Source organism: Lolium perenne, chromosome 3 (assembly GCF_019359855.2).
Source record: "Lolium perenne isolate Kyuss_39 chromosome 3, Kyuss_2.0, whole genome shotgun sequence".
In the NCBI taxonomy this organism is placed as follows: Eukaryota; Viridiplantae; Streptophyta; class Magnoliopsida; order Poales; family Poaceae; genus Lolium; species Lolium perenne.
In genome coordinates this window covers 153,293,728-153,306,986 of record NC_067246.2, presented here as the reverse complement: position 1 = coordinate 153,306,986, position 13,259 = coordinate 153,293,728, and the positions used below count along the sequence as shown (strand labels likewise).

The 13,259-nt window shown below is 44.7% G+C and overlaps 1 protein-coding gene across 3 annotated transcripts in view; it reads left to right on the top strand.

Annotated features, from left to right (window-relative positions):
- The first annotated feature begins 2,854 nt into the window (after positions 1 to 2,854).
- Positions 2,855 to 13,259, top strand: part of LOC127326993 (piezo-type mechanosensitive ion channel homolog) — a 55,280-nt gene continuing 44,875 nt past the window's right edge. The window contains exons 1-2 of one of the 3 annotated variants that reach the window (XM_051353773.2): positions 2,855 to 3,118; positions 5,061 to 5,141. In XM_051353773.2, coding sequence (XP_051209733.1) covers positions 3,058 to 3,118; positions 5,061 to 5,141 — 142 coding nt within the window. In that variant the 5' untranslated portion in view covers positions 2,855 to 3,057. Of the gene's footprint in view, positions 3,119 to 5,060; positions 5,142 to 13,259 lie in introns of those variants that run through there. The other 2 variants (XM_071828219.1, XM_071828220.1) reach the window with 2 other exon arrangements.

Here is a 13,259-nt window from a genome sequence, read left to right as displayed (position 1 = left end):
CCCAAGAGGAAGTATGATGAGCACAACAGAAAGTTTTCCCTCGGTAAGAAACCAAGGTTTAATCGACCAGTAGGAGAAAGGCGTGACTTCTGAAGGTGTTGCTACCTGACTAGTGGCAGTGTGCACTACCGGCGTCAGCAACAACATGGAACCTGCACACAACACGGCCAAAATACTTTTCCCCAACTTATAGTGAGGTTGTCAATCTCACCGGTTTTGTTGAACACAAAGGATTAAGCGTATAGTGTCGAAAAAATGATGTTTGCAGTGGAATTAAAGAGAACAGTGCTTGCAGAAAGTAAACAGGATAGTATGATTGCAGTAGATGAATTTATCAGTGTAAAATAAAGAATCGGGGTCCATAGTTCACTAGAGGTGTTTCTCCATAAAGATAAATAACATGGTGGGTGAACAAATTACAGCTGGGCAATTAACAGAATAAAGACCATACATGACAAGATGATTACTATGAGATTCGTTTGGGCATTACAACATAATACATAGACCGTAACCAACTGCGTCTATGAATAATAAGACACCTTCCGGTTATCGTCCGAACCCCTTCCAGTATTAAGTTGCAAGCAACATATTATCGCATTAAGCAATGTGTGTAAAGTAAACAATAGAATTACCCTTGGATAAATCATTGTTGTTTTCTCCCTAGTAGCAACCGCACATCTACATTCTTAGAAGTTATTTTCACTCTTCAAGAAAACTAGAGGCACGAACCTACTATCGAGCATAAATACTCCCTCTTGGTGTCACAAGCATTTACTTGGCCAGAGCAACTCCTAGCAACGGAGAGCATGCAAGATCACAAATAACATATGAAAGTATATATTAATCGATCCCAGCAAACACAACATGTAGCATTACATAAAGATTATCTTGATCATGATAGGCAGCTAACAAGATCTAAACATGAGTTAAAAATTGGAGAAGAAAACCATCTAGCTACTGCTATGGACCCATATTCCAGGGATGAACTACTCACGCATCACTTTGGAGGCGGGCATGACGATGTAGAAGCCTCCGATTATGATATCCCCCTCCGGCAGGGCGCCGGGAAAAGCTTCAGAACCCTCCTGAGCTAGGGTCTGCACTTGCGGCCGCGACAGAACTTTTCGTGGATGGAGGCTCGGGTGTTTAGGTTTTCCCCGAGATCGTGAATAAATAGGCGGAAGGGCGAGGTCGGTGGAGGCCAGGGGGACCACACCACCCCTTGGTGCGGCTAGGCCTGGGCCCGCGCCAAGGCATGGTCTAGCCACCCTGTGGCCCCTGTTCATCTTTCCTCCGGACTTCGTCTTTGTTACGGTAAAATATTGACTTCGGATTTTGTTTCGTCCAATTCCGAGAATATTTCATGTACATCTTTTCTGAAATACAAAACAACATAAAATAGGGAACTGGCACTGTGGCATCTTGTTAATAGGTTAGTGCCGAAAAATGTATAAAAGTGCAACAAAGTTTAAGCAAAACATATATAAATTGATGTAAAACAAGCATGGAGCATCAAAAATTATAGATATGTTTGCGACGTATCAGCATCCCCAAGCTTAACTCCTGCTCGTCCTCGAGTAGGTAAGTGATAACAAAATAAATATTCAGGTGACATGAAGCCAACACAATCTCGATCAAGTTATTGTAAAGCATTATAAGCTGGAATCAAAGTACTCTAAACATAGACATGATAGATATAATTCTAACAATAAAACTTAGCAACTATGTTATAACATGAGAAGTAACTCAAACAAAGGATCATGAATAATTGTGCATTGAAAGCAATAGTTTGTTTATGAGCATAGAGAAAACATAGAAAAGTGGTGCTCAGCATGTCCTTTATGAAGTAGAAAAACATAAATTATAGGACACCTTTAAAGTTCAAAGGGTGACTAGATACAAGTAATTTGAGAACAAACAATAGCATAATCATGAATCAATCAATAATAATTTTGGAACTATGCACATTATACTAAGAATGACAACTATGCTCTCTTAATTGGTGCATAAGTAGAAGATGAATACTCAACATAAAAGTAAAAGAAACACTCTTTGCAGAGGAAGCAAGATTAACAAGTTTTATAAACCTTCCAAAAGTATGGTACTCATTAGTTTTGAGCTCTCATTACCCCTATCATAATCATCTTGAATGGTTAAAGTTAATGTGAGGGCAAATATGAGTTATATGCTTGACAAATCTGAAGTTGGAAATCTCGTGCCCCTTGAATATGAGTACCTAAACTTCATGCTACTCAACATAGGTCCCAAATAAGTTCTTATCATTGTAAGTATACATGTATCATCGAGAACGTCAATGGGGTACCTCCTGTCCCATGATATAGAAGTACTCCTGCCTAGGAGCAATCCCATGCAAAAATGACAAGACAAACAAACAATGAGCATCTCATCAATCCTTTTATTTACTATGGGCATAGCTTTTTTATTGAAGATGCTACATAGAATGCTCACTATGGTTCGCTGCAAATTTTCACCATGAATGATGCATGGCTTAAATTGGCTGTCCAGACGTTTTTCTAACATATATACAAACTCCATGGGCTTACAAGTTTCCATTTCGTTTCGCACCGCTAGGCATCTATAAACAAAAGAACAAGATATCAACTAAAATTTTAATTGAAAATAAATCCGCCGCAGCGCGCGGGCATATTTCCTAGTATAAACTTAATTATGGATAAAAATATAAAATAATAATTACAAATTATTATGAACTCTAGGATTTCCTTCACGCGAAGCCCCGCCTGGCCCGACCTGACAGATGGCCAGGTATATCTCTGAGTCGTGCGTTTGTTTTGTGTTAAAAAGAAAAAAAACGTCCAATTTAAAACCGACGAGAGGGAGAGTAAAAAGAAGGGAGAGGGAGAGAAGAAAAAAAACCCACACCCTGTAAGATCTCCTCGCTACCCTAATCGTCCTAAATCCTATTCTCTGTCCCCGCGCGCAAGACAGTTCGATCCGATTTGTTTCGCCTCTGAGATGCTGCCGGTGGCGGAATAGTCGAAGCGAAACGGGAGGAGCTGCTGCCGCCGCCGTCTCGCGATGGCGTGTCGAGCGGGTGGGTGCGCCGGCCGCTGCCTGCTGCCGCCGCTGCTCCTGACAGGTGCGGTTCATCCTCCGATCCGTACCCTTTTGAAATGCGGATTAGCATCCAAATGCTGCCGCGTGTTGCTCTTTAGTTGGGTTTTCGCGGATCCTTTAGGTTGCGCTCGGGGGCAAGTGATCATAAGTCGTTTGCTGCAGCATGGTTCTGACCGTGATGAATTTTATTACATCTACGTATCATATACCTGGTCGTTTTTTTGAAGGTTTTTAACCACAATTTGTTCGTGTAAAATACTAAAATTCCCACTTCATAATGATAATCATATGCCTTTCAATTAGACAATTGGGAGAATGTTAGGGGCTGTTTGGATTGCGCCCAATCTAGCCCTACCAAAATATTGGCATGACCAAATACAGGGCATAGTACCTGGCAAAAATTTGGCATACCCATTTGGTTTCAAGCCAAATGACTAGCCAAATATTTGGCACGTTTGATTGGCTGTTGTTTGGTTTGGTTCCAGATCTTATAACTTGCATGCCAACAAACAAGAGAACATATATTTATAAAGTACAGGATACAGATATGAAAATAGAGGAATTAACTAACAGCTGCAATCTTCACAATGACACGGTTCAGTACATCAAATTGCCCATATATTTTTTCGTAAATCAGATGAATCCAAGCGACATCCTCATTGTCATCATTACCATCATCAACATTGACAGTGGTTTGGTCAATTGCAAGTGAGCCATCAGCTTGGGATTGGTCGGTGAACAATTCTTCCAATTGATGCAAGAACCTAATGGGTCTAGTAAGATAGTTGATTGCAGTTTTCTGTCACACAAGGTTAGGCAGCACAGGGGTGAGATATTGTGTAATAAGCACAAAACATGAGAAGTTGCACATATAAAGAATCTTTTTTCAGGCCATGACATAAAAGCTTACAATGAGATGTTGCTTTTCTGACTCGGAAAGTGTAAATTTGCAAGTGCTAGCCTCAAAGCCATTGCCACTATTGTCCATGGCCAGTCGCACCCAGCTCCACTTCTCCTTGCGCGAATGATAATGTCGCTGTAGGAGCGCCCGCTGGAAGACTCATCGTCGCAACCAGACCACCGGCATTCGCTCGACGAGCGGTGGCCGCCAGCGGAGGAGCAGGAGGCGGAGGAGCAGGAGGCGGAGGGGGACATCGTGAGGGCTAGGCGCGGGGGGTGGGGAGAGAACGGCGGCAGGAGGTGGCTAGGCTAGGGTAGAACTGAGCGGAGCGGAGGGCTCATCCATCTATGGTTTGAAAATCATACTATGGTTTCAGTAGTTAGAATTTTTCATGACTGAGAAACAACAGGCTGGCTTATGTATTGCTAGGTTGTGAGGGGTGGCTCCAAACCATCATATAGGCTTTGTTTTGGTTTTACACACCTGCTTCTCGATGTTTGGATGTAATAACTACTTGAATCAATTTTCGAGCATTGACAGGGATTTCTTGCTAGAATAACCGGTTATCTTTATCGATCAAAGTTCTAAGGGTGTGTTTGTTTTTCGCTCAAGATCGCCCTATCGAAATTTGGTTAGCGCAAATTTTAGTTGAGCCTTTCCTTGCCCAGAAGTTGGCCAACATTGGCTAAGAAAATACACTAGAATCTGTAGTGGAGTATTGGCATGCCAAAAAGTTGGCAACTATCCATTCAAGAACCAACGTTTTGTTCATGACCAAAAAATTGGTAGGGTACATTTTTGTCACAGTCCAAAAGTACCCTAAGTACCATGGTACCTTGGTCCTCATATATATAACTCTTAACCCGACTGCTTGACTCACACATGGATCTGTATGGGCCTATGAGGACACTAAGCTACTCTTATCTCAGGCACTAACTCATACTACAAAACACATTGGCATAACAATCACATGTTGTCTTTCTCAAAGCTCTAAAATCTGAATTAGCATTAAACATGTTTCATGTTGATCTAATAGTTCAGTATGTACCCTTTTTTTTTGCAGCTTCTCTACTTGACTGGAGCTTGATTTCTCTTCTTAATATGATTATCTTCTTTGCTGTCCGCTTTGTTGATCCAAGGAGAGGTATGCCAGCTCTTTTTGTGCATTAGCAAGTATTGTCACTACTTGTCTTTAAAGCTAAACTACACTTTGTTTGGATCCATATGCTGTTTGAAGAAGTATGCTAATCACAAAAGTTGGTAATCCGTTCCTTATAATTGTGACCTCTTGTTGAATCAAGTTACTCTAGAATTGTGCTGTTGAAGACTTAATGGTCATTTGTTAACTTCACCATTAGTGTCTTTCTATGCTCTTTAATTTGCTGTGAATAGCTAGTATTGTGGTTTATTGGTGTTCATAATAAAAAATTCATTTGCAAATGGTGTAATTTTAAGCATTTTATTAATTTTTTTTCTTGTTGGCATGAGACTTTCCTTTTGAGTGAATGTTGGCACTTTATTGATATGCAACATCAATACACAGAGTCTCCTTGATACAATCCAGAGCAGAATGAAATACACAAATACTATTAGAATTAACACAAGACTTGGCTAACACATGTGCTGCAACATTCATCGCTCGCCTAACATGACGAAACTCCACCGAAGAGAAGCCACTTGCTGCATGTTTGATACGTGCCACCGCCGAGCCAACATATGATCGGTCGACGGTGAAGGACTTGACTCGCTGAACCGGCGAAAGGCAATCTGAAGCAAAGATCACAGCTTTGTACCCTAATCGCGTGCAAGGGAGACTGCACAGAGGAAGGTCATAGGTTCAGCTAGTTCAGGTGTTTGGAGTTTGGACTTCCAAAATTGGCTCGCTGGAGGCAGCCAAGCGTACACCATTGTTTGTACCCGAGCCACAACACCAAACCCCCATCTTGAAATGCTCTGAAAAGATTGCTGCATCAGAGTTAATAAGCACCTTTGCATCTTTTTTCTTGAAGGGGATCTTCTCCATGGTTTTGAGTCGCTTAGGCGACGCTTAGGCGTCAGAGCGCCTGGGAACGTCAAGGCGTCGTGCCCGCCTTATAATCTTGACTAAGGCGTCTGATTTGGACGATTTGGACATCTGAGGCGTTCCAGGTCGTCGCTTAGGAGGTTAGGCGTCGCTCTGGTCGAGTTTGGACGCCATGGACGTGGCTGGGCAGGTCAAGCGGGAAACAGAAATCGCCCGGTGAAGGATCCAACGGTTGTCGAGCGTCCGAGTTTAAACTGCGTTAATTCCCGCGTTAAGCGTGTTTATGAATTGTAATAGCTGTACTTTGAAAACTAAGCGTGGTCCTGCTCTATGGTATAAAGAGCAGGAGAGGGAGGAAGGGTGGCATGCTATGAATACACCCTAAATTTCGTACCTGTTGTCTCCTCCCTTCCCATGGCTGCGCCGCCGGAGCGCTAGCTTCCTTCTCCTTCCCCTTAACGCGTCAGTGAGCTCGAGGATCCTGACAAGGTGGTATCAGAGCAGACGGCTCTCGGACCACGGGCTAGCAGCGGCGAAGCCCTCCCTCCCACCCTCAAACACCGCACCGGCGGCGTCCTCCTCCTCCTGTATCCGTGGCCGACAGGCCCAGATCCAGGGCTTCCTCCCGATCTCGCAACTCGTCACGTGAGAGAAGCAACGATGACGCACCTGTCATCGGATCGGCCACTACAACAGATGCCGAGCTCGCCGCGCTACGTGCACAACATCGTCAAGAGCGTGACGCGCGATCTGTGGGACGGCGCCTCCACAGCTAGCAAGCGGAATCAACCGCCTCCATCAACATGCTCACAAACCAGATGGGGAACATGGTGGTGCTGATGGAGAGGATGCAGACCAGCATCGACCAGCTCACGCAGCCAGAAGGTATGATTCAACCCGATACAGGCCAAGCTCCCACCTTTGTGACTCCTCCACCACGAGCAAGCTCCCACCTTTCACCCATCCCAGAGGTCTCCACGCCTCAAACCACACCGCCGACACCAAATCCTCCCCCTTTCCCACCCAACTTAGGACGCCTAACACCAGCCCAACTGCCTCTTCCACCTAGCATGAACGATGCTTGACAGAAGGCCGTGGTCACCGAAACTGAGCCTTTGGCGTCCACCAGTACTGCATCGTTGTCGCGCTTAACCGTGGTGCAGCGCACAAATCCTACAACCCACCCACACCACTACCTACCATAGAACCAACACCCAAGCTCCACACAAAACCATACACCACCACTAAACCCCACCACCACCCACACCCCCCAGACCAACAACTTTAACCAATCCCAACAGCCAACTTACCATCAGCCACCACACCAAGCCCAGAACTTTCCACAAAATCGTTTTTCTTCACAACAGGGGATAAATGGATCACATACCTTTCAGCAACACAACAATAGTGACTTGCATTTGAGAACACCCCATGTGGAGCTGCCCATATTCACATGAGACTCAATAGTGACTTGCATTTGAGAACACCCCATGTGGAGCTGCCCATATTCACATGAGACTCACCTCATGCATGGTTATTGGAGCGTGAAGATGTCTTCAACCTGGTGGAAATTCCTCTGACAAGTCGAGTAAAATGGGGGTTGGCACATATCAGGGGACAGGCCAAAACGTGGATCAGTAGCGCTGGCTTGCCGCTGCAAACATTGTCCTGGCAGGAACTCAACCAAGCGTTTTCCTGACGCAATAGCTAATGACCCTATGGACCAGCTTCAGTTGCTTAAGCAGAATACATTGATCAGTATAAGCAGTGGATGACACAAATGAAAAGAGAGCGAAGTTACTTACCGCAGGATTTCTTTGTGGACAGATTCACAAGTGGAGTATCAAACCAGACATTGCTGTCATCTTATTGGTATGCAAGAAAATATGAACAAGCATACTTAGATGTGAAGGAAACAACTCATGTTGCTCCTCGAGTATATCCACAACAACAAAACCAGCGACATCAGCTGCCAAGAGACAGCCGCAACAGGCCACCAAATAACAACAGAGGCCCATATTATGTTGGTACTGCAATGAAAATTTCTTTCTTGGACATAGATGCCCACAGATGCAGAGAACCTTGAATATGATAGAATTGCAGGGATATGATGAAGAAGAGGAACACCAGGGACACCTATTGATTGACCCACCACCACCAGCGATACAAAAAGTACTGGTGCTTCCTGAGCCAGCTTAGTGGCAATGTGCATTTCTGCATCAGCTTATAGTGGAAGTCCTAGTGATTCTACAATTTCCCTCCTCAATTTCAGTAAAGCACATGCTGTTGCCTTAGCTGATACAGGCAGTACAACTACATTCATGGATCTAGCTTTTGCTCAGAAGCACAAGATTCCTTTAACAGCAACTGAAGAAATAACAGTCAAAGTGGCAGGTGGTGGCATTCTAGCTTCTGTTTTTTTTTTTTTTTTTGCGGGGAAAAAGAGATTTTATTAACTTATAGGAAAGTTACAATCGTTGATTACACAGTCCTGAGTTTCAGGTGGGACACTTCCCAGCCAGAACTGAGTCCTACCAGAAGTTCGTCCAAGATGGGCGAGGCTATGGCTAGCACCATTTTGGCTTCTATCAACTTTCTTAACCAGAACATCTCTTTCTCCTGTACTATGCTTGATACTAGCTACCAGGTGCACTAGGGCAGACCGATCCTTCTCCTTTGCGTTAATCATAGCGATGGCCGTAGAGCAGTCCATTTCAACAATTATGGATTCAGTCGACCAACTCAAGGCCAGCTTCAGGCCTTCATCACAAGCTTCTAATTCAGCTTCCAAGGCCGATGCACAAGCCTTTAGTGATCTGCAGGCGGAAAACATGGTCTCTCCTACATGGTTTCTCATGATTGCTCCCGCACCTGCCTGTCCAGAACCTTGGGCCCAACTTCCGTCGACATTGAGCTTCATTGTCCCAGGCTCTGGCGGTCTCCATTTCTCCGGTGTCTTGAGCAAACTGCTCCTCTGAAGCAAACTGCTCTTCTTCTCCCGTTTCTGCATTTCCCCTGAAATGTCTATCACTTGTTTTCCTTTGACAACATCTGCCTGAGGAAACTGTTTAAATGTCAACAAAGTTTCCACATAGCCGCATAAGAACCTCTTAGAGGTTTCAACCGGGGGGGCCTTCTTGTCATGTGTAAGTTCATTGTGGACATGCCAACATCGCCACAAGACCATTAGGACCATCAGCCTTTGGTTCTCATTCAGATTCTTCAGGAGCGGGAGTATCCAGTCCTTCCCATCCCTATCTATATCCTTTTCACTAGGCAGATCCCAACATTGCCTCATTGCGCCCCATAGGCTTCGGGCATGAGGGCAACTAATTAAGGCATGAAAGGTATCTTCCTCCTCAGCACCGCAGATAGGACAAGAGCCTTCTTTGATCATCTTCCTTCTTAGCATATTTGCTCTAGTTGCCAGGCCATTTCTAGCCAATTTCCATGCAAATGTCTTCACCTTTGGTGGGGCTAGACTATGCCATATTAATTTCCACTCGCTGTTTTCGCCATAGGGCTTCCCGCTCGATGATCCTCTATCTTCTCCCCTCTGTCTCTCTTCCATTCCGAGCTTATAGGCACTTCTTACTGAAAATATGCCTTTAGTGTCAGGGTTCAGGCTATAAAGTCATCAGCATTCCGTGTTGAGGTTTTAATCTGGATGATCTTTTCAATATCAATTGGGTAGAACCATTGCTCCAATAGCTGCATGTTCCATGTGCCATCCGTGTTGAGTAGTTCAGAGACCCATTTCAATCTACATCTTCCTTTCGGGGAGATTGGTGTTAGTTGGTAGTTGCGTGGTATCCACGGGTCCCTCCAGATTCTCACATTTGCGCCATTACCGATTCTCCAGATTGCTCCTTTTTTCAAGAGTTCCAGCCCATATTCTATGGCATGCCATGTAGATGATCCGTTGCCTGTGAACACTGTGTCTAGGAGGTTGCCATTAGGGTAGTACTTGGCACGCAGTATTTGGGCACATAGGGAGTCTGGGAATTGAATTAGACGCCATGCTTGCCTCGCTAATAGAGCCTGGTTAAACATTCTCATGTCTTTAAACCCCATGCCCCCTTGTTTCTTGGGTTTCAGCATAACATCCCATGCTAGCCAGTGCATTTTTCGTTTACCTTTTTCTGTTCCCCACCAGAAATTTCTTATGATTTTCTCCAGATCATCACACAGGCCAAAGGGTAATTTGTAAACCCCCATGACATAGGTAGCCAGGGATTGGCCAACCGCCTTTATCAGCACTTCTCTTCCTCCTTGTGCCATTTGATTTTCCTCTACTTGCATGAATCTCTTTGCTAGTTTTCCCTGCAGACTTTGGAATTTCCCTTTTGTCATCCTTCCATCCGGTGTCGGTAGCCCAAGGTATTTTGTTTCAAAATGCTGCTCCACAATCTGTAGAGTATCCATGACCTGCACCTTCATATCATCATCACACACCGGTCCAAAGTAAATTGAGCATTTGGATGGATTAATTAGTTGTCCAGTTCCTTGACTGTACATCTGTAGAACCTCCCTCACTCTGCTTGCCTGTATTGGGTCAGCTTTGAAGAATAGGAGACTGTCATCCGCGAATAATAAATGTGATATTCCTGGTGCCCTTCGACATATCTTCACCGGGGTAATTTGGTTCTCTTGTACCGCTGTGTGCAGTAAAGCAGATAACCCATCAGCAATAAAAAGGAAAAGAAAGGGCGAGAGGGGATCACCTTGACGTAGGCCACGTGAAGGCGAGAACGATTCCAGTAAGGCTCCATTAAATTTTACTTTGTATCTCACCGTGGTCACACACTCCATGATCCACTCGATCCAGCGGTGAGAGAAGCCTAACCTTTCCATCGATCTCCTTAAGAAACCCCAGTCGACCCTATCATAAGCCTTAGATAGGTCTAACTTATATGCACAAAAGTTATTTCCATCATTTTGATTGTGCTCAATATAGTGCAGACACTCAAAAGCAATAAGGGCATTATCCGTGATAAGGCGTCCTGGAATAAACGCACTTTGGTTCGGCGATATTAAGTCCCCAAGCATTGGCCTCACTCTATTAACCAGACATTTTGCTACTACTTTATATAGCACTGTACAGAGACTTATGGGTCTAAATTCTTTCAGTTCTGCTGGGTGGTCCACCTTTGGTATCAAAACAATCGTGGCTTCATTAACTCCATCCGGCATATGTCCAGTATCAAAAAAGAGTTTTATGGCTGCAATGATTTCCTTTTTCATCAGACCCCAATTCCTTTGATAAAAGCGTGCAGGAAAGCCGTCTGGTCCAGGTGCCTTCAGCGGCCCAATTTGGAATAGGGCGTCTGATATTTCATCATCAGTAAAAGGTCGAGTTAGGGTATCATTCATATCATCTGTGATTTTCCTGTCTATTAAACGTAATAGTCCATCTGGGTTGATACTAGGATCTTTAGTGAACAGCTCCTTAAAGTAAGACGTTGCCATTCTCTCCATATCACTGGGAGCTGTTTGCCAAGCTCCGTTGGCATCTTTAAGTCTCTTTACTTTGTTTTTCCTTGCTCTCCATATAGCTTTCTGGTGGAAAAACCTTGTGTTTCTATCCCCTTCCTTTAGCCACGCAACACGGGATCTTTGTAGCCATAGCATTTCTTCCCTGTATAATAGTTCATCAATAATTTCAGAGGTCCTTCTTATCTCTTCTTTGTTAATATCACCAACATTACTTATAATGAGGTTTTCCAGCTTTCTCCTATGCTTGTCTAGCTCATGGAGTACATTGCCGAATTTTTTCTTGCTCCATCCCTGTAGCTTGACCATCAGGTTCTGCAGTTTATTCATGACGCCATATAAATCCTTCTTCTCGCCTTGGTCTGTCCATAGCTGTTCGACTACTTCAGGCAATTCACCAGCGCGCTCCCATAGAATCTCATACTGTCGTGACGATTGCCGAGGTGGCATACGCTGTTCCTGCTGAAATTTAACCAAGATCATTAGATGGTCAGAACAAGGAGTAATTATGTGGTTTACTTCTGCCTCACTATAGAGATTCCGCCAAGTCCGGTCAGCAACCGCTCGGTCCAAGCGGACCTTAACATTATTGTGACCTTGCCTCTTATTATCATAAGTGTACGGCAGCCCAATGAACCCCAAATCAGATAAACCACAAATTTGCAGAGTGTCCCGGAAGGCCATCATTTGGTTTTCCGCCCGGGGAACTCTAGAGAAATGCTCAAATTGCCACAGCGCCTCATTAAAGTCTCCTAGTACTAGCCAAGGTAAATCAGACTGGCTTTTTAGATCTTGTAATTTAGACCAGAACTGATGTCTATTTTCCACTCTAGGTTCACCATACACACACGTGAGCCTCCACATAGGTTCCTCAGGTGAGAAACGGATATACGCATCAATAACATTTTTATTCATGGACTTTATCTCGACGTACATGTTTTCATGCCAAAAGAGGGCTAAACCCCCACTCAAGCCTTCGCTGCTCACACCAGCAAAGCCTCGAAGACCTAAACGACACCTAAGACGCCTAACTTTATTTTTATTCTGTCTAGTTTCACAAAGAAAAATTAACCTAGGATGCAGAGATTTGGAGATAGACACTAACTCATGAACTGTCGAGGCTCCTCCCGCGCCCCGGCAGTTCCATCCCACACAATTCATTGCTCCTGGCGAGACCACACATTTGGTCTCGCCAGGTTACCGGCAGGCTCGTGTCCGGTATTTGTCGTCTTCTTGTTTCTTCTGTATACCACGTCCATGTGGCGTTGTCCCGCTTGTCCACGCTCCAGGCCTTGCATCTTCCCTTTCTTCGGCGTCCCTCCTGTTTCTTTTCCTTCATAGTTCAGGCCTAGGGAAAGTTCTAGCCTCCCCCCTTGTACCTCCTGCTCTTCCGCCGTCCTTTTCCCCAGGACAGTATCAGCCGGCGACATTGAGACATCATTTAGAGAGCCAAAAGATACCTGAAGGCTGGACAGGCCCTGTAGGGCTGGGATCATGTCACTAGGTCTCGGTCCATGCTCCCTTGTACTGCCATCCGATCCTGCTCCTTGTCTTGGTTTCAAGCGCTTCATATGGGCCAGCATATCTGTTGTCATTGTGATCTGCACCTGATGCCCATGATCAGCTTCAGTACCCTGCCCTTCATCATCCGGGAACTGAATGATGGGTTGTGAGGCATCTCTGCCCCCCAGTCGTGAAGGAAAAAGTGCATCTTGGCTTGGCATCGTCATGGCATCAACCTTGGCA